Here is a 21,032-nt window from a genome sequence, read left to right as displayed (position 1 = left end):
ATTTTCACTAATGAAATAAATTTAGATTGTTAATCAATTAAGCTATTAGAATTCTTGTACAACAAATAATTTAATTTTAAGATGTAGGTTAAGAAACAACGATGAAGTATATAAATGGACACAAAATACAAATTTGAGCAACCAACTGAAACCACTGATAAAGGAGGAGTTTTTTTATATAAAGATTTGATGTTGTGGTATCTAAAAGAAGAAATATTGAATTCATTAATTAGTTCCCTATTTTATGATAATTTAGAACATAAAAGAAAAAAACCTTAAACTTAGATATATAAGAGTTTGAAATTATACTTGGCCTAAATTATGTTTGTGCTTCTACTTACAAAACTATTCAAAGTTTCCATGACAACTTTTTTGCCAAAAATTAATACTCCACTGTTTCTATTTATTTGCTCAATCTTTTTTTTTAATTGTTTCTATTAACTTGTTTATTTTAACAGATCAAAAAATAGATAAATTTTTTTTTATTGTACTCTCATTTAAATTTGTTAAAAAATTTTAAGTTTTAATTTTATTATTTTTAAAATCATAATTAATAAGACTAAAATTATAATTTTACTATGCTAATTATTGTTATCTTAATATATGTATCATTTCTAAAATGGATAATTAATTAGAAACGGAGAGAGTAGAATTTTAAGACAAAGAATTCACATGTCGAAGAAATGGACTTACGTTGACGTTTCATGGAGGAGACTGATTGTTATCTGAAGAGCCTTTGGAAATCTCATATTCTTTGGAAAATGGGACGTAGTTTGAATAGTTTCACGTCAAATGAAAAATAATTATACAGTCTCCTTGTATGAATTTAAACTAATTATCCTTTAATCAGCTGATTTTAAAAATTAAATTAATTTCAATTAATGAAAACAGGGCTTTAGTATGTATATATCTGTTAAATCGAGAATATATCGAAAATAACTTATAACTGTCTGAGGGGCTAAGAAAAGAAATATTTACTGTCTGTAGTAGGTACGTTTGTGAATATTTGGCTTTTGCTTTTCCAACTCTATATAAACTCTCAATTTTCTCTCTTTCCATTAACTTGAGATTACTCACTATTTCTTTTTCCTCTTATTTTCCCTTCATAATTTATTCTACCGGCAGTAAAAGTAAGCATGCCATCAGAATCCGGCAAAGTTGTTTGTGTCACCGGCGCCGGAGGTTTCATTGCCTCTTGGCTCGTTAAACTCCTTCTAGAAAAAGGCTACACTGTCAGAGGAACCGTTCGAAACCCTGGTAAAATAACATTTAAACTTTGTACAAAATTCATGATACATTTCCCAATTGATTCAAAAAAAATTATTGTAAAAATGTGCAGATGACTCCAAAAATGGTCACTTGAAAGAACTTGAAGGTGCAAAGGAGAGACTGATTCTGTTGAGAGCTGATCTTCTAGACTATCAGAGTTTGAGAGAAGCAATTTATGGCTGTGACGGAGTTTTCCACACCGCCTCCCCTGTCACTGATGATCCAGTAAGCATTCATGTTTTTTTTGGGGGGGTTAAATGTAAGCACTTGAGCTTTTGAAAACAGTCTATTTACCTGCACAAAGTAGTCATGGTGAGATCTGCGTATACTATCCGATTTTACTAGATATATTATTATTATTTAAAATAAGCATTCATGTTGATTCTCTATTTAAAAAAAAAATCACAAAAGATACTACTATCTAGAATTAAAGCCATTAGAATTGCTTCACGGGATCGTTTAGAGCCAATTAGCTCTCTAGTGCTCTGGGATTCTTCCTTTCATTTTCTGATAGTGGTTGATTGAGATTTATCGAAAAGAACAGGGATGGAAGAAACTGAAATATGGAGTACAGTATATTTTAAAAAATTAAATAAAGAAAAGAAAAAGGGAGGATCACGATCTGTTACTTGTGGGCCCACGTCTGTAACCATAATTGATCATCACCTGACACATCGAAGACGCACTAGCAAAGTTGTTTCAGCTTTTAATTCCACTAACTACTAATACATGCCTCGAGCGCCGGAGTTAAATTTTTCGCAAATAAATAAGTAAATAAATATCGAAAGGAATCGAAGAATATTCTATATATATACACACGTAAAATTAATTTAAATCTTATACATAAACCGTATTTTTGGTTGAATATGATTTGGATCGGGGCAGAATCAGGTAAAGCCTTCTTTCGGCTGATAAAGTTTAGTTATTCATAGTTTGAAATCCACTCACTTTGCTCATGCAAATTGAAATATATTCTTTTTTACACTATTTGTGGTGTTTTTGGTTGATAAATGGTGAAGGAACAAATGGTGGAGCCAGCAGTTATTGGGACCAAGAATGTGATAACAGCAGCAGCAGAAACCAAAGTTCGAAGAGTTGTGTTTACTTCTTCAATTGGTACAGTATACATGGACCCCAACCGGGCCCCTGATAAAGTTGTGGACGAGACTTGCTGGAGTGATCTTGACTACTGCAAGAATACTAAGGTCCGCTAGTACCTTAAATTGATAGTGACAATTGATATAGTCGATTTTAATTTACTTGATATGTTTATGCAGAATTGGTACTGCTATGGGAAGACAGTGGCGGAAAAGACAGCGCGGGATGAGGCAAGGGAAAAGGGAGTGGATTTGGTTGTGATTAATCCAGTTTTGGTGCTTGGACCACTGCTTCAACCAACAGTGAATGCCAGTGTTCTTCACATACTCAAGTACCTAACTGGATCTGCTAAAACATATGCCAATTCAATTCAGGCGTATGTTCATGTTAAGGATGTGGCACTAGCCCACATACTTCTCTACGAAGCTCCTTCTGCATCTGGCCGCTATATCTGCGCGGAGAGCGTGCTTCATCGCGGTGACGTGGTTGAAATTCTCGCCAAATTCTTCCCGGAGTATCCAATCCCCACCAAGTAATTTTACTTACCAAATCTTTCAGCAAAATTCTATCATTATTTGAACATATATATATACACACACGCAGTACAAAAAGAAACTAGACAAATTTTGTAGCTAATAATTAATGCGCTTAGATAATGATGTTCTTTTTATGCCTAAAAAGGAAACTTAATTTCTTTTGTTTGAAGGGGTGATGTGTTAGTAGATTACCCGACAACCAAAATCGTATAATATATACTTTTATGAAAGAATTTGACTATGTATTGATGCTAGAAAAAATAATAAAAGTACCCACATCCAAGTATGTTTCTAGCAAGATTTCTCGATCTGAATTTGACTTTAGTGTCAACAATAGTGGGAGGGGACATGCTTTTTAAAGTAATTTTAATAATCATCTCTAACGATTATTAAACTGAAATAGATATGTAATGATTAGTAATTAATCACGTTTGATGATCATAATAATTATTATTGTTATTATATGTTCAGGTGTTCGGATGAAACGAGGCCAAGGGCAAAACCGTACATATTCACGAACCAAAAGCTAAAGGACTTGGGTTTGGAGTTTACTCCAGTAAAACAGTGCTTATATGAGACAGTGAAGAGTCTGCAGGAGAAGGGTCACCTTCCAATTCCTACTCAAAATGATGAACCTATTAAAATTCACTCTTAATTATAATTAATTAGCTCTTAATTAACTGCTATTAAGGGACGATTATTAATGTTAAAAGGCTTCCCTCTTTTTTGTACCAAATTAAAATAAAGAAAGAGCTACTGCGTGTGCTTATGAAATGTTTGTAGTGTTCCTAATTTTGTGTTTCAAAAAAAGTGTTACTTAGAAAGAAAAAAAAATCCCAATATATATTCTCATATTTCTTTAACAATGTGAAGTTAGCTTTTAGATTATTTATTTTTTTAATATTGTCAATGTATATCACTCTGAAGTCTACATACAGTACAGTTATGATGTGTCCCTATGCATATAGTATCAACTAATTGAGATTTAAAGTTCAATTGCGATCGTTGCATTTATATTATATCATACATGCATGCAATTACCAACTTTTATATTAGAACAAAAATGGATTTATATAACCTACCCTAACAAATTTGAAAGTGACATTTATATATAGTCTATTGAGTGAGTGAGTGATATCCTCCTACGCTAAATAATAAAGGCATAATACATATATTGAACCCTAAACTTGGCTTCAAATTTTAACTTTTATCTCTAACTTTCCTAATGCACAAATAGACACTTTAACTATCCAACTTTTAAACAAATAAACACATGAGTCCTACATGACAAAATACACGTTGGACACCACAGAGGACAAAAACTGACATGTAGGATGACATGTAGGACGTGTGTGTCTATTTGTTCAATTTTATACAAGTTTAAGTGTCTACTTGTGCAAACTCAAAATTGAAGGGCATTTATGTGATTCGAAGCCAAGTTAAAGGGCATATTTATGTATTATGCCAATAATAAATACACCAAACTACCTCCGCACGTTTTAGGTTAGTGCACACTTAAAACAGGGTACAAAATCGAACCAAAAACGAATCAAATCGTAAATCGAGTCAAATCGAAAAAAAAATCCGACTAGTTATTTGGTTTGACTTGGTTTGGTTTTGAAAAAAAAAAAACCCCAACTATATTTGGGTTAATTTGGTTTCAACTTAAAAAAAACAACCCAAAATCAAACCAACCCGACATTATATATATAATTTTAAAATTTTATTTTATATGTAAAAATACTTATTTTGATGTAATTTTTAAATATATCTTATACTTTTTCATACTTTTTATCTTTTAATATATTTATTTCATGTTTGGAAGTTAGAATTCTTAACGATCTAATAAAGATTATAATCCATACATGTTGGTAATTATAATGAAGTTTAAATAAAAATCAAATTAATAGTAATGCAAAAAAGAAAATCAATTCAACAATAAGAATAAAAATAATATTGAATATTTATTTTTTAGTTTTACATAGATTTAGACAATAAAATACATGATCTAATTTTACTTTCTTTTAATATTTAGTCATGTAACTAGTAATTACTAAACTTATTTAGCATGATTTAGTACTTTGAATTATGATCAATTTCATTATAACTTATTAATTTGCAATATTTATTTTACGAGATTTTTTTTTGTTGTTTAATATTTTAGTGTCATTAATCATATCATATTTTTTTGTTATTTTCTTAAAAAATAACTTAGATAGTTGCATTTTGGTAGGATTAAAGAAATATTTGAGGTACAAGTAAATTATATATTTGTATGAATACTTTATCGAAAAAATCCGAAAAACCTGAAATTGAAAAACTCAAATTTTATTGGTTTGGTTTGATTTATAAATTCAAAAATCCGACATAAATAATTTGGTTTGATATTTAAAAAATTTGAACCAACCCGATCATGTACACCCCTACTTAAAACTATATGTTAAAGTTCCTATTAACACCATAAATTACAATGTTTGTTGTTTATTACATTTAAAGTTACAAGAAACTAATTGTGTTTCTTTTTTTCACTTTTTCTTTGCTCTTGTATGCTATATAAAACGAAAATCACTCACTTCCACATACACATGACACATTAGGATCATTAAGTGATTGATGCTGGAAAATTATTGTTAAGGGAAAATAATGATAATAAGAAATGGGTTGCTATGGGGTGTGCATTCGGTTTTTTAGTTTGATTTTATATTTATTTGGTTTGGATTTTTTGATTTTTGATTTGAAGAAGTGTAACTCAATCCAAATCAAAATAAATTTGATTTGGTTTGATTTTTCTCTTTTTATTTTAGGTTTTTTCAGTTTGGTTAATCGGTTATGTTAATATGCAATTTTTAATATACTATTTAATATAAATCACAAGTAAAATATAAAACACAATACTTAAAAATATATCAATTATAGATGTCCAAAAATACACTAACCATAATAAAAATAACTAAAAACTAATCATATATTAAAAGTATACTTTTTTATACATATATAAATTTGTTTTTTTGGTTTTTCGATTTTCATTTTTCTAAATCCGATATTAAACCAAAAATTCAAACAAAGTAAATAATAAATCCAAAACTCAATCCAAATTAAAATTCGATTTGACTTATTTGATTTTTCAATTTAACCCAAACAGAGCTTACCCCTATTTCTATCTAGCTTAAATGTGGTTCCTTTCAATTGGAGTTTGTCACTATGTGGATTAATCAGTCTATTCTAGTTAGTCTTATCTACATTAGCAAGACTTTTAGACATCATTAAATTACCACACACAAAAAAAAGACTTTTAGGCAGAATTGACAATCACTTATTAGAACCTTAGGAATGAAATAAAAAAGAACTAACATGAGGAGGAGATAATTAAGTTGAAAACTCAGAACTAGCAGAGCCTCATATATTAAACAGAGCTTTGGCCAATTAATTGTTAGAAAAATGAAAGATGGTGATTAATTTTTTGTGTACACACAGATAATCCAAACAAGTAAAATGAAATTAGGACTTTTCTAACTCTTATTGTTTTGTGTTACAATCATCATTACTATTAATCTAAGTTGAAATGGCGTACCAAAGATTAACTTGGGGGAAAGGGACTTCCTCAGGCCTCTTTGGAATCCAATTAATTTTTTTCACACGCGACTCGAATCTGAATTAGTCAGGACCCCTGATGGACACCAACGATCCACCGATTGTTTTGGTCAAACATGCTAAGGAAACATAGATGATAGAGCTAACATTAAATTTGTAAACATTCCCTAAACATGATTAACAATGCAATCAAACCAACTAAGATTAAGGAAATATAGATGAAACTAAAGATCAAGGAAATGTAGATAACAGCTAATTTTATTTTCATATATGGCCTTCCAGGAGGCGTAAGCAGTTCTCTCTTATATAGAAAGTCTATATGGGATTCTCATCATTTCAAACTAATTCTAACATTACAACACTGGATCATTGGCAATAATGCCTATGAAAACAGGTTAACACGATACGAGTTCTAACTGAATTGCACACAGTATCTGTTACATTTAACCCTTCAGTAAACATGTCAATTAGTGGTCCTCTGCTGAGGCAACTGCATACGTAAAATGTCTTCTCTAGGTAGATTGTTCAATTCAGAAACTTGTAAACCTTCTTGCCCTGTAAGCGCCAGAAGATGTGTACCTTCCTTATTTCTCCGGAAAGCCAAGTATAAGATACTGCTCAGATAACCTAACAAACATGAGACACCTAATAGTCCACAAAGAACTTTAGCCGCCTTTCCGAAATGGCTATCCTTGATAGAGGTAATCAACTTTTCTGCTAAATAGTATATATTTATTCCCATGATTAGTGTACCAATAACCCAGGTAGCTGCTGAAACCTGTAAAAAGTTTTAAGCGGAAAAAATTGATCAGTCAATGTGGAACAAAGGTTGGACAGTGTTGCTAGTATTCGAGATAAGGAAGCAAACCAAGAATGCAGAGAGAACTTTTTGGCCAAGCCATAGGCATAGAAACATGTTATGGAATATACACGTAAACGATTTTCAAACTACTAACAAGAAAGGTGATTGGGTATTACGGCCTAAGCTAATTATGCAAAGAAAGGGAAGCCCATTGTCGTACCTTTTGAACTCCCAAACTCCTTTATTGTTACCCAATGTGTTTCAGTTTGATGCTATGCAACTGTTGATAGAATGAATTTAACTTTTTGCATGCAGGTTTTGTATCAGAAAGTCGACTATCCTAATCAAGAGAGCAAGAGTTCTATACTATTAGAGACTAAGGACCTGCTACAGTTGACCCAAACTTGATACTGTAAAATCAGGTGCTCTTGGAATTAGTTGTTGCATCATTAAGCTACATTTGTTTCATTTTTTAGTTTTTTACACATGAAACTCCTGTATTCTCATTGGTGCAACAATAGTGTGCAAAAATTAAATAAGCTAGAAGATCTCTCACCGCAACTGGATTTGCGTGTGAACCCATCTTGGTCTTACTGCTTGTGAATTTGAGCAATGGAATCAGAGCAAAGGGGAGCTCAAAAGATAGGATCATCTGCAGAATAACAGATAAGATATTTGGATTAATATTTAACAATCTAGAATAAGAACTTCTCATGAAAATTTTGTCAACCATGTTAAATATGAGACCTCAGTTATGTATCATGTTTGTATTATTAGCAATAAACTTTTAATGTCAATGTTCTTAACTAAATTGAGTACCAAGTGTACCCCCATATAGCAATTATGTATCCCAAATAAGTTTCTACACCTATATTTGTATGGTAAGACTAGAAATATCTAGAAAATGAACAACCGGGTTGTGCCAATTCAAATATGCATGTGTTTAGTTCCACTCCTCTAAGCAAGTCCATGGTCAGTCCAATCCATGGTCCTTTTAAGGAGATCAATTTTATTGTTATTTATCAAACTCATGAATAGTCCATATAATAAGGTCAATTTATTTTTAAGTGTTGTTACATATAAACAAAGAGCTCAGCATAAATGGTGGAGGACTCAAACGATCTCTTAACATTTTGGGGGTATAGAATACGTAGACCTAGTTCACGCAAGAGGAAGACCCCAACAGTCAGTCCACTTGTCAAGTTTAGATTATCCAATTTCATACCACAAAAGAATTTACCTGCTAGTGTTCTAATAACTGTACAAAAAGCTTAGGTACAGATACTTTACCGAAGCAATAATGATCAAGTTTCCAGCCCCACCAGAGCCTCCAATGAGTGAAACAACTAAACTTGGAACTATGGCTAAGCATCGAGTTAAGAAGTTCCTAATCCATGGCTTCAGTCGCAAATCAAGAAAACCCTACAGAACAATAAAACAAATATTAGTTGCACAACTTTGAATAGTTAANATCTCTTAACATTTTGGGGGTATAGAATACGTAGACCTAGTTCACGCAAGAGGAAGACCCCAACAGTCAGTCCACTTGTCAAGTTTAGATTATCCAATTTCATACCACAAAAGAATTTACCTGCTAGTGTTCTAATAACTGTACAAAAAGCTTAGGTACAGATACTTTACCGAAGCAATAATGATCAAGTTTCCAGCCCCACCAGAGCCTCCAATGAGTGAAACAACTAAACTTGGAACTATGGCTAAGCATCGAGTTAAGAAGTTCCTAATCCATGGCTTCAGTCGCAAATCAAGAAAACCCTACAGAACAATAAAACAAATATTAGTTGCACAACTTTGAATAGTTAACTTTACTACCCTAAGTTAAAACATAACTGATCGTTGATATCATAACATATTTGACATTCACTGTGGCTCTCTTGAACCAGATAAAGGAAGAGGTTTGGTTTTACATTTAACCTAAACTAATCATGAAGGTCCACCAATCAAGAACCAATTTTGAATAAACCTACACAGATTATCAAAACAGAACACTAATTCGATTTTCCTAACAATTATAGACTGTAGAACCTCATTACACCCCTAGTTTTAGGAAACAGTAAGAAGTATATTCTCATGTTCTTTGATAAATTAAGAAATTGGTCTCTCTATGAAATGTGTTTATCCCAAATGTTTTTGTCTTAGATCTTAACAAAGTTGAATACAGGTGATCTAGTTATGTTTTTTAAATGTCAAAAAGAACATGAGAAATTATAAGACAAAATGATAGCATTTGATTACCTGCATAACGTATTGCCCAGCGTATGTCCCAGTTATAGTTGAACTCTGTCCTGATGCTAGTAAAGCAATTGCAAATAGCTTGGAACTCCAGTTGCCTAAAACATTCTGTAAGTAGTAACGTAAAAAGGAACATCGTCATTAAGATTTAAAACATCATAACATGGATGAAAAACATAGCTTTGCATAATTGAACCTCAATGATGTTGTAGTATGGTGTCACCTACTTTGAGTAAAAAAGAGGCTTTGTTCAAGTCTAAGTCCTGACACTTCTCCTGATCATCTGGGCTCATAGAAGGGGAATTGCAGACAGCACCAGTTACTGAGATAACTGATACGTTAATAAGAAATGCCACCATCAAAGCCAGACCACTTTCGATCAGATAATATCTGCATGCCTCCTGCAAAATTATTTCACTAATTATGTCAAAACTTGCACACCTGTAGGTTATAACATAATCCTAAATACAAAATAAAAGGAACGATTAGGACATCAATTAGTTTAGGGCGTTCCAATCTGAACCCAAAATAATCCTTTAATTTTACAGAAACTAAAGAAAAAGGAGAACCAGAAATGAACTATCTTTTAAGTCAACCACGTCGTGTACGAAGGTTGCTGACCATCTTACTCGGGATTGACAACCACACAATAATTGAACTAATAAATTATTGAGATAAATTTGGGTATGAGAAGATACTCCAAACAATATGACAACATGAGTTTATAGTAACATAGTATGAGCATAAGCATCAACGATAAAATGATGCTACTTGATTCGTAGCTAACATCAACAAGCATAGGATAGTCAAATTTTCTCTTTGTTTTCTTTTCTTTAGTTGATATGCGTGCATGAGGAGGTTTTTCATTATTAAACATACTTTGATGCCATTGACGGATCGAGGAATTTTCCTGGAAAGCACCAGGGCTGAATGGAGGAAAAGATTGTGGCTGCAGAAAGTGAAAATTATCAGCATGACAATAGTAAAATGATTATCCAAAAAAAAAAATACAGAGAACATCCATATACACTTACGGCATAACCATAGCACCCAGAAGTGAAATAGCAAGCTTAGTAGCACCAGTCCCTTTGAGTTGAGGAACGAAAAGCCCCTGGAGAACTTCTGAGGAGTCCGGTTTTGCATATCCAAGCTCCACAAAGAAGCATATTGCTACAGTAAGTACCAGGAACGCAATAAAGAATTCAAGTGTCCGAACCTGTAATGTTAGTACACTTCACTGTCAGATGAATAAATGACAGAAGGATAGATACAAAGACATTTGTTTTAAACTAGTTTTAATCTACATGTGTTGCACATGTGTACCACGTTAATCAATAAAAAATAGATAAACAAAACAAACTGATCTTTTGAAAAATAATGCTAAAATTAAAATAAATGCAAAAAAAAATCAAATGATGAAAATGTCATTATATTGCCACCGTAGCTAAATCTAATATGTTTAATTTGAACATAATGATGACTTAACTTAAATTAGGCGTACAGTAACTCAACTTCAAAATTTCGTGGAAACAATGCTCTCGGTGCACGATAGCTCCCTTTGCTAACTTGCACCAAAACCCATTCTCATGGCGAAAAGAGGTCGAGGTAGGCCACGAAAAGATGTGCTGATCGATGCAAAGGCTACAGCATGTGCCCCTTCTGCGGGGTAAAAGATAGACAGTGGTTTCGAGTTGAGTCCCTCAATCACTGCGACCGAAATAAGGGGAACTCCAGTAGATGAGGAATCACTTATACACAATCGAGGAAATGGGATGAGTACTGAGAATGTACGTATTCAGAGAAGTTATATTAACTGTTATTGAATCTGGGTCCACAAGCTATGGAAACATGAAGGAAATTACCCAAGGGGTGCAGGAAGATGAGCCAGAAACCCAACCTTCAGGTCCTAAGAAAGGAGTTGCTCAACAACTAAATTTGGGGGAAAATGCAAATACAGATGGGAAGAAAACTTGGAACAGCCTGTTCACATTGAACCGTACTGCCACCATGGGTATGCCTTTATCTACAACTCACCGAAGATAATTGATGGATAACTGCTAAAATTACTTCATGGATGGCTAGAAGGGTCTTATATGCCAGAAGAATTCAGCTAATTAGAGCAGTCTTGATGGGAATGCAAGCTTATTGGTCACAACTATTTCTGCTCCCCAGAAGATTATTAAACAAGTAGAGGCTACAATGTAGAAGCTACTTATGGTCAGGAGAAGCACAAATCATCAAGCCAGCTCTTATGGCATGGGATAAAATATGCTTACCAAAGAAACGGGAGGACTGAACATCATCAATATGTGAATCTAGAATCAAGCAGCACTTTGCAAATTACTTTGGGCTTTAAGTCAACAGAAGGAAAAACTCTGGATCACCTGGATCCACATGTACTGCATAAAAAGGCGAAATGGTTTTACTGTGGACCTTCCTAAACAATCATCATGGATGGTGAGGACGATACTAAATATGAGGAAGTTTTGGGCATCCACATTTCAGAGGCATATAAAAGAATTAGAGGAGATGTAGCTAATGTAGAATGGAGAAGCCTAGTTTGTCACTCGGTTGCCTGCCCCAAACAAGTGTTTACATCATGGGTAGCACTTCATGGAAGATTAAGACCGAGGATGTCTTACTCAAATGGGGCATGCAAATTACTGGAGATTGTGTTTTATGTGGATGTCACCTTGAGACCTTGCCTCACCTATTCTTTGACTGTGTGTATTACACTGAAGTGTGGGAAGGAATACTACTTTGGTTGCACTGGCAAAGGACCATACTGACGTGGGAACAAGAATGCTGCTGGATACAACAAGCATGCAAGTCAAGTACCCCAAGAAAGGCTCTGCTCAAGGCATGCTTCGCAGCTGTGATACATGGTACATGAGGGGAAAGAAATGCCAGAATTTTCAACAAAAAGAACAGGAATAAGGAAGCAGTGGTACATGAGCTAAAAACAAACATGTGCATACGAGTTAGGAGAAAGGCGAAACTCATTACTCATATTCCTTCTATAGCATAGTAAACCGAGTGTATTGGTGGACTTGTATAGTTGCACTGGATATTTGTGATGAGCAAACAGGTTTGATTGACTGTCTTTGTAAATATTTACTGGTGACTATAATAAATGTCAATTTATTGCCAAAAGAAAAGGCATATAAAACTGTTTTCTAATTATCGCGTAATTAGAATCGATAGATCACTGTCAACTTAATTTCTGAAAAAATGGTTCCAACTTTTGGAGAATAAAAAAATTTGCTGTACTATTTTAAAAAAGAGTTAATGTACAATTTGAAGTACTAAATATTAAGAATTCACACCTAGTTCGATAAGAAAAGATTGTCTTTGACAAGGTAAAGAAGGCGAACGACATTTCTCTTAGGAGCTTCGTGTTTTTAAATATATAGATAGATAGACTCTCTGTTCCAATAACTGTTGACCATTCATAACCAATTTATTCAAGCATAGGTTTTCGAAGTGAATGATACAAACATACCCCATATTGTTGCAATAGAAGTAGAGTCAAGGTACTCAGCCCTGTGATAAGCACGCCACACCATATTGGTATTTTGAAGAGCATGTTTAAAGCAAACGCTGTCCCAATGACTGCACAATTGAAAGAACATTGGAATTAAGAAAAAACTCAACAGAAGTTCAACTTCAACATGAAAACCCTAAGCTATTCAGTTCTATCTAGCTTTTGATAATCTACAACTAATTTTGCAGCACAGGTAGTATAGAATCGACGTATGTTGTGCAAGTTAATTCTGTCATTGCTATAGCTGAAGAAAATAGTTTAATTAACTTCAACATGAGAGAGTATTCTCCTTTTTCTTGATTATTTGAAGTTTGCACGTTCTAATTACACATTGTCTCGTGCATGCTGCATAATAAGTGACGAACAAACTTGTTACAAACCAAGGTAGAGCTGACAGGACTATATTAAACCTCTTACTACTATGCTTGCTTTGAAAAGATAGATGTCTCTTATGAGATAGTATCAAGAAAGATTTGAAGTCTTCACTTGTCGAGGAACACTTATGACTTACCCTCAGGAATATCACACGCCACAATAGCAATTTCAGCTATGACCCATAAGATGAAATTTGGCACCTTTGCATACTCCTTTCTACAATGCTCCGCTAGATGCTTTCCTGTAATGAAGCCAGGAGCACATCAATATCATCACTCTTATGCTTTTTAGAATGATAAGAAGATCGAATAATCAAAAATCATGAACCTGTAACAACCCCAAGATTTGCTGCCAGGGATTGGATCACAAGAGCGGCAAAGGACGCCAGTAAAATTATCCAAAGCAACTGTGGAACATGTACAAGTTTTGTTAGATAATTGTAAATTTACTCTAGACACATGCATGCTAGATTAAGAAGAACAGAGCAAAGCAGATACACACCCCATATTTGTACTGAGCCCCAGCTTGTAAATCAGTTTGAACTGCAAGACACATTGTTCAGAGATAAAACAGTTACATACAGAAGTAAATGTGATCAGTAAATCCAAATTCATTACCAAGACTTACAATTTCCAGGATCGATATAGGCAATAGAAACAAGGAAACCAGGACCGATATATGAGAATATGTTCTTCCAGCTTTTCTTCTGCAAATATTAGAACATACATTAATCAATTCACATCAGGAATTTCACATAAAAACTTACTCCAACAAAAATGAAGAAATGTATTCCAGCTGTAACTGATGAATAATAGTAGCACAGATACTTTGAAGAGCTAGACATGTTATGAGGGGAGACAACGTGTTACAGAAGTTAGTATTACCAGCTTTCATTCTCCGTTATATAAGAAACAAAATCACTCAACTGATTACTCATCACATTGGCGGGTAGTAAAGTCAGAAGTTCAACATTCAAAACGAGCTCAAACGAATTATGACAGATACTCCAGTAAAATCTAGCCACACATTGTCACAATGAACCAGATTTTGTACATGCTCATCATCAAATTGAGAGATCTTTTATCAGTGAGTTCAGTAGCATGGGTGCATCCACCCTTGCGGTACCAGGTTCATCTAAACCCTATACTTTGAAATCGGAGCATAAAATTTGAATAAAAATTCAATAAAATTATAAACAAATAATAGATGTGAACTCAAAACTTTCATAATCATATCGAGTAAATACTAAGAATCTTAAAAAATGAACTCATCCGCCTCGACTAAGTAATAAATAACTACGAATCGTTAGTAGCTACAAAATAATACATGAATTATGGAGGTAAAATATCATTTTAAAAATAATATAGGAGAGAGAAGTCAGATAACTGTAAAACCTTTTGGAGCTGGTAATTGACTAATAGCTAAAACAGAGTAACAAACAGATGAAAATAAATCGCTAACTCAGAAATAGTATAACAAAAGTGGTTTCGAAATCTTATATATACACCAAAGGTAGTTGCTTTAGGCACGAACCACAAACCCACGAACCTAATAGTTGGATCCATGAAAACACAGGTATTTAAAAGAAAATCACGAAACCCAAACTTTCCAACTTAAAATTTGATCCAATTTTTCATCTACCAGTCCTACAATTTTTCCCAAAACTAAGCAAACTAAAAAATTAAGGAAATATCCAACATCTGAAATCAAAAATTAAACTCACAATACAAAAATAAAATAAAAAAAATATATCTATATTAAAAAAAAGTAATAATAACTCGATTTTCTCTAATAAACATTACCTGTTCATAGCTCTAGTTGACAGTAGTATATGACAGATTTATTATATTTAGCTCTAGTTTGAAACAAGTTTTTTAAATTGTGATTTCATAAACTTGAAGTTGTGGAGACAGATTTAGCCAAACAAATACACTAGCTTATTATATCAAATAAAATAATAAAAAAAGTTAAATTAACATAAGACAAAAAAAAACAGAAAAGGACACAAAATACAGTGTGAGTGAGAAAAAAGATGGAGAGAAAACTGACATCGGGTACAACAATTTGATCATATTCAATATCATCAATTAATGGCTGATTCGAATGGGTCTTATTTGCAGGGCTTGTCATAAACTGCGGTTGTGGGGACGAGTTCGCCGCCATCTTCTCACCCTTCACAGTAAAAATCATCTATTACAAAAATATTCAACTGCTATATATATACAATTTCAACCGAATGAATGTACTATTACCAAAAAAAAAAGATGGATTTAACATATAAAGTTGATTCTTAAAATTTTTTTAAATTTATAGATCCTCACTCATTTATAATTAAGTATTTTATTTATATAAAAAAAAATATCGCATTACTATATATGGTCTAGAGAGAGGAGTATGGGTTCACGTGAACAAGAGAAAACCTGATTATAAACCATTAAAAAATACTAATAATAGTAATTTCGATCGACAAATTGGCTGTAAATAGGGGAATTTCGATCCAATGAGAAATCGAAACTGAAAAATGACTGAGAATGAGCAAAAAACACCAATTTGAGAGAAGAATGTAATGAAAAAATACCTGATGCTGCAGAGAGGAGAGAAAGAAAACGCGAGTTTTAGTTTTTTAGTGAGCTTTAGTTTATTTTTTGTCCTAAATTCTTCGCCATCTTTATTTATAAGTATAAAAGAAAGTGAAAAGTCTTTTAATACTCTTTTTTTTTTTTTTTTAATTAAGACTTGTTAGAAGATTAGATTCTTCCTCTCTCTACTCGGTTGTTGCGTTGATAATTAGTCCTTTATTTGATTCGCGGAATGAAAATAATAATTTTGAAATATTTTATATTATGTTGCATTTTTTTAAAAGTCAGTTTGATTAACTTAGATTACATCATTAAGATATTTTAAATGAAAAATAATTGGATATTCAAATATTACGTGAAAAGTATTATAGATTCTAAATTTTTGACATAATATGATGAAAAAATACATAATTAAACGTTAGCAAAATTATCACTTCCGTTATTCACTTTTGTTTGTCATGTTACGCTTTTCGAAAGTCAATTTGACTTATTTTTAAAGTTAAATTAGATTACATTAATTTGATTTTTAAACAAAAATTTAGTTATTCAAAAACTATATGAAAAGTACTATGTAGCAATTTTTTACATATCAATATGATGAAAAAATATATCCTAAATGTAAGTCAAAGTTTTTATAGTTCGACTCTAAAAATGAAATGTATGACAATTAAACAGAGAGAGTACTGTTTAACTCTATAAAAGAAAATTATGATAATTAAAAATGAACAGGATATATTTTTTCTGTTTTTGAGTTTGTTTCATAGTTATTTTATTCTATTATTTTAATATAAATAGTATGAAATAAGTTATCCATAAATATAAAATAAAATAATTTCGTAAAATACCTTAATAAATCCTTTCAAATCATTTTACTTGTCAATAACATTAAATTAATTGATATTTTTCTTAAAAAGAGTACGAATGACAAATATAAAGTGAAGATATTTTAGTCACTCTGTATTTATGTCTGGTCCACCTTTACTTCATCATACTAGAGATGAATATTTATTTTTTTTAAATCAAGAAACAAATTATTATTTTTTTATTAGTAGTAATATTATTCTTTTTTAATGTTTAAATAGTTTATAATAATTAAAAATAATATAACAAAATAAATTATATATCTTTAAGACATGTTCTTAGTCAAATATAGACAAGTACAGAAATAATTTTAAAAAAAAGAATAGTAATATATTTGACTAGAGACTATAGTCTATAACCGTTAAATGCATTATGTCAATTTTTGGCTTATGTAAAATATTCAGATGAAGCCAAAATTATGAAGCACACAGCGCAACACAGACAACGTTAAAAATTCAAAATCTTAACTACTTCCACCATAAGCTTTTAATTATCGTATTACATTTTGTAAAAATTAAACTTGATTAATTTTAAAAGTTAAATTAGATTACATTTGTTTGATATTTTTAACAAAAAAAATTGTATATTCAAAATTATACTAAAAAAATACAAATTATAATTCTTTTGCATATCAATATGATGAAAAATACATCACAAAATATAAGTCAAAGTTCTAATTGTTTAATTCTAAAAGAGAAATCGTGAAGAAGTGAACGGAGTTGAGTATAATCTTGTCACTAAGTACGGGCTTAATTTAGTAATTTAATCATCATCCTTACATTCTATGTTATAAATAATTTGTTCACTTTTGAATTGACAGACCTATTAAGAAAATAATGATTGACAGAGTGAGTTTATTATTATATCCTTATTAAATATGAAATAAGTGAATTAATAATTTAAGATTTAAGAACTTCTACCTTTTTCAAAATTAATTAATTGAAAATATAATAATTGAAAATTTTTTTGTTTTATAATTTATCAAAATAAATAAATAAAAAACAATTAAAAAATTAAACAAGTAATTAAGGGAAAAAAAATATGAACTTTAAAAAAAAAATATACTCATTAGTTAACTTAATTTCATTCAATCAATAATTAATGAGTATACTATATACACAACATGAGGAAAAACTCGACATTTTCATGTACGAGATCGCTAACACATGGCTTAACTCGATAAAACACATTAGATGACAGCGGATTTAAAAGTTTTTTATGTTCATAATTTTGATCCATAGCCATTCATATTTATTTTTAAATTAATAAGTATTTATGAATAATTGACTATAAATTATTTTTGTATCATAGTATTTTACTTAAGATAGATTCGCTTCTTACATGAAATTAAGAAGTTATAATCGGAGTCAAAAGGGCAAAAAAAAATGTCAATAATTTTTAAAGGGTACATCAATTTTTTTTAACCAGAAGAGTAAAAACACTTCGTTATGAACAATTTTCTTTTGACAAAGTTGACTCCATTACTTAACTAAAAATATGAAAATTGATGCACTTACAGCGATTTCTTCCAAATTATTTTTTTTACTTAAAATCACCGTTATGACAGCGATATATACACCCAAAGCGAAGAAAGTGTACCAAGTCTGTCCAATTGCTTTTTACTTTAAAAAAATTGCTGATTTTTTTTACAAAAATTGCTGCTTTCTTCGAGGCAGCAATGTGTTCAAAATTTTTAAAAAAAGTTATGATTATCGCTGCCCGGTTAGCGGTTTAACAAAAAAAAAATCACATTTTTTAGTTGTTGAAAAGCGCTGTAGAGGCACCGATGTTTAAAAGAAAAAAAATTGATAAAATTATTGTTAAAACAGCGATTTTTATGTAATCTCATCAATTTTGTCAAAATAAAGTTGTCCGTCAAAAGCGTTTCTACCCTTTTGATTAAAAAAAAAATAATTAATATACTTTTTTTGAAATTTTTAACAATTTTTTCTCTCTTTTTAACTCTAAACTTTAATATGTTCATTCCAATGACATATTCATTGTGATCTAATACAACACAATTGATTAAATGAGAAGACTTATACTTTTCTTATCTTGGTACCCACTTCTCTCTGACAAAATAGTCTATAAATGGTGGAAAAATTAATCTTGATTTTATACAACACAATTGATTAAATGATAAAAACATTTGATGGATGTAGAAGGATAATATGATTTTTAAGAAAAAAAGGATAATATGATTTCTAGCTTAACTAAAAGTTGTTTAGTTAACTATAGATCATTAATAGAAACATTTTGCCCTTTTAGTATTCTTTTCATGTGAATTCGTATTAGTTAAATTAATAAACAAAGTTGATTATAAATTGTAATAAATATTAATATGATTACTTTGTCATAAATTTGTAGGAATATTTATAAATATTGTTTTAACTTTATTACTTTTAAGATCAAATATATATGCAAAATGCTCCGAACACGATGATATTTACACTAAAAAGAAAGTTAAATAAAATCAAAGTTGTACCTACTCTTTCCTTATTGCTATATAGGAAGAATCGCACAATATATATATATATATATATATATTCCTTAGTTTATATGCTTATTCGACGGATCATAGGTTTGGTGGTTTTAGTTTTAATTTATATGTCTATGTTATAATGGATATAAAGTTTAAAATTTAAATTTAAATTTTCATTTAAAACAAAATCACAATTATTTAAAATGATTATAAATCATATTATTGAAAAGTAATGAGATAATGCACAAATACCCCTCAACCTATGCCTCAAATCTCAGACACACTTATACTATAAAGGTTCTATTACTCTCTGAACTTATTTTATAAGTAATTTTCTACCCCTTTTCGGCCTACTTGCCACTATCTTGTGGACCCAACGCTGATTGACTTTTTTTTTTCAACTAGTGCCACGTAGATTGAAAAGGGGTAGAAAATTACTTATAAAATAAGTTCAATGGTAATATGACTTTAGTATAGTATAAGTGTCTCTAGAATTTCGAATATATATTGAGAAGGTACTTGTACATTTTTCCAAAAATAATATATCACTTAAGAATTAAAATTTAGACAAGCAAGCGTGATATTAACTAGGAGTTACTTACTTCGTCTCATTTTAATTATTTCATTCAAGCTCTTTTCACGTCCATTCAAAATTGCATAATATATAATTTATTATTAGTATTATTTTATTTATTTCTACTCAATAAATAAAAAAATGATTTTCTTTTTCTTTATTATGCATGTATGTGGAAAAAATAATTGTTGATGAATATTGTGGGACCCAGGTTGTCTTATGTGGCGATTTGTCCACACAAAGGCTATTGTTTAAGAATGGATCCTTGTTGATTATTCCAAGCCCACATTGAATGGTCCAACTTTTAGTGGGCCCCATCACCTTGACTTTTAAAGGCCTAACTTTTTGCCTTTTTGTACGTTAAGAAGAGAATATAATAATAAAAGCCCAAATTGAGTTTGATGACAATGAAGCCCAAATAAATGTTGCTACTACTATTCAATTCTTGTCTAGTCAACTTCCTTTTATGGTGGGACAAATGAGATACAATAGGGATCCCCCCCCCCCCCACAAAAACTGATTTAAAAATTAAGAATAATTTAAATTTATTTTTTATTTAAGAAAATAATTTATAATCACATAAATGACTAAGAATTGTTTTAGATTATAAGTTTACAAAAAAAAATTCTTTAGCACTGTGTCAAATCGAAAAGGTGCAACTTAAAATGGAACAAAGTGACTATTTCATATAAGGGAAAAGGGTCAAATATTCCCCTTAACTATTCGAAGATGTCCAGATATACTCCCGTTTAAAGTTTGGTTGACTTATGTCATTGTTGTCTAACTTTTCACATAGGCCTTAGTTGGTCTGATGGAAATATCCAGCTTATTTACATTTTTTTAAACGTAAAATGTAATTACCACATCACTTTTATATTAAAAGAAAACGGGGTCAATTATGCCCCTAAACTATTCGAAGCTCTTTTAAACCTATCCGACCCATAACAAAAGGGGTCAATTATGCCCCTAATCCAACTCTCTTTTTTTTTTTTCATTTTGTACCCTTAATCTTATATAATCGTTATTTTTTTAATAAACGTACAAGACTCAATAAAAAAGTAAAAGTAAGTT

General features: G+C 31.1%; 2 protein-coding genes across 2 annotated transcripts; one reads left to right on the top strand and one right to left on the bottom strand.

The window, feature by feature from the left end:
• Nucleotides 1-1,052: 1,052 nt before the first annotated feature.
• LOC107012453 (cinnamoyl-CoA reductase 1) lies at nt 1,053-3,757 on the top strand. The gene is made up of 5 exons (XM_015212305.2): nt 1,053-1,257; nt 1,340-1,494; nt 2,289-2,474; nt 2,547-2,899; nt 3,375-3,757. The coding sequence occupies exons 1-5, from the start codon at nt 1,137-1,139 to the stop codon at nt 3,556-3,558; spliced, it is 999 nt and encodes a 332-aa protein (XP_015067791.1). The 5' UTR covers nt 1,053-1,136; the 3' UTR covers nt 3,559-3,757.
• Nucleotides 3,758-6,734: 2,977 nt separating this feature from the next.
• On the bottom strand, nt 6,735-16,195 carry LOC107015280 (metal transporter Nramp6). The gene is made up of 14 exons (XM_015215498.2): nt 16,044-16,195; nt 15,515-15,637; nt 14,093-14,171; nt 13,967-14,007; nt 13,793-13,871; nt 13,602-13,706; nt 13,049-13,158; nt 10,581-10,762; nt 10,426-10,495; nt 9,774-9,947; nt 9,550-9,654; nt 8,938-9,069; nt 7,853-7,948; nt 6,735-7,272 (listed from the first exon to the last, which is right to left on the bottom strand). The coding sequence occupies exons 2-14, from the start codon at nt 15,626-15,628 to the stop codon at nt 6,958-6,960; spliced, it is 1,602 nt and encodes a 533-aa protein (XP_015070984.1). The 5' UTR covers nt 15,629-15,637; nt 16,044-16,195; the 3' UTR covers nt 6,735-6,957.
• Between the last annotated feature and the right edge of the window lie 4,837 nt (nt 16,196-21,032).

Source organism: Solanum pennellii, chromosome 3 (assembly GCF_001406875.1).
Source record: "Solanum pennellii chromosome 3, SPENNV200".
Classification (NCBI taxonomy): domain Eukaryota; kingdom Viridiplantae; phylum Streptophyta; class Magnoliopsida; order Solanales; family Solanaceae; genus Solanum; species Solanum pennellii.
This window is presented reverse-complemented; position numbering and strand designations above follow the sequence as displayed.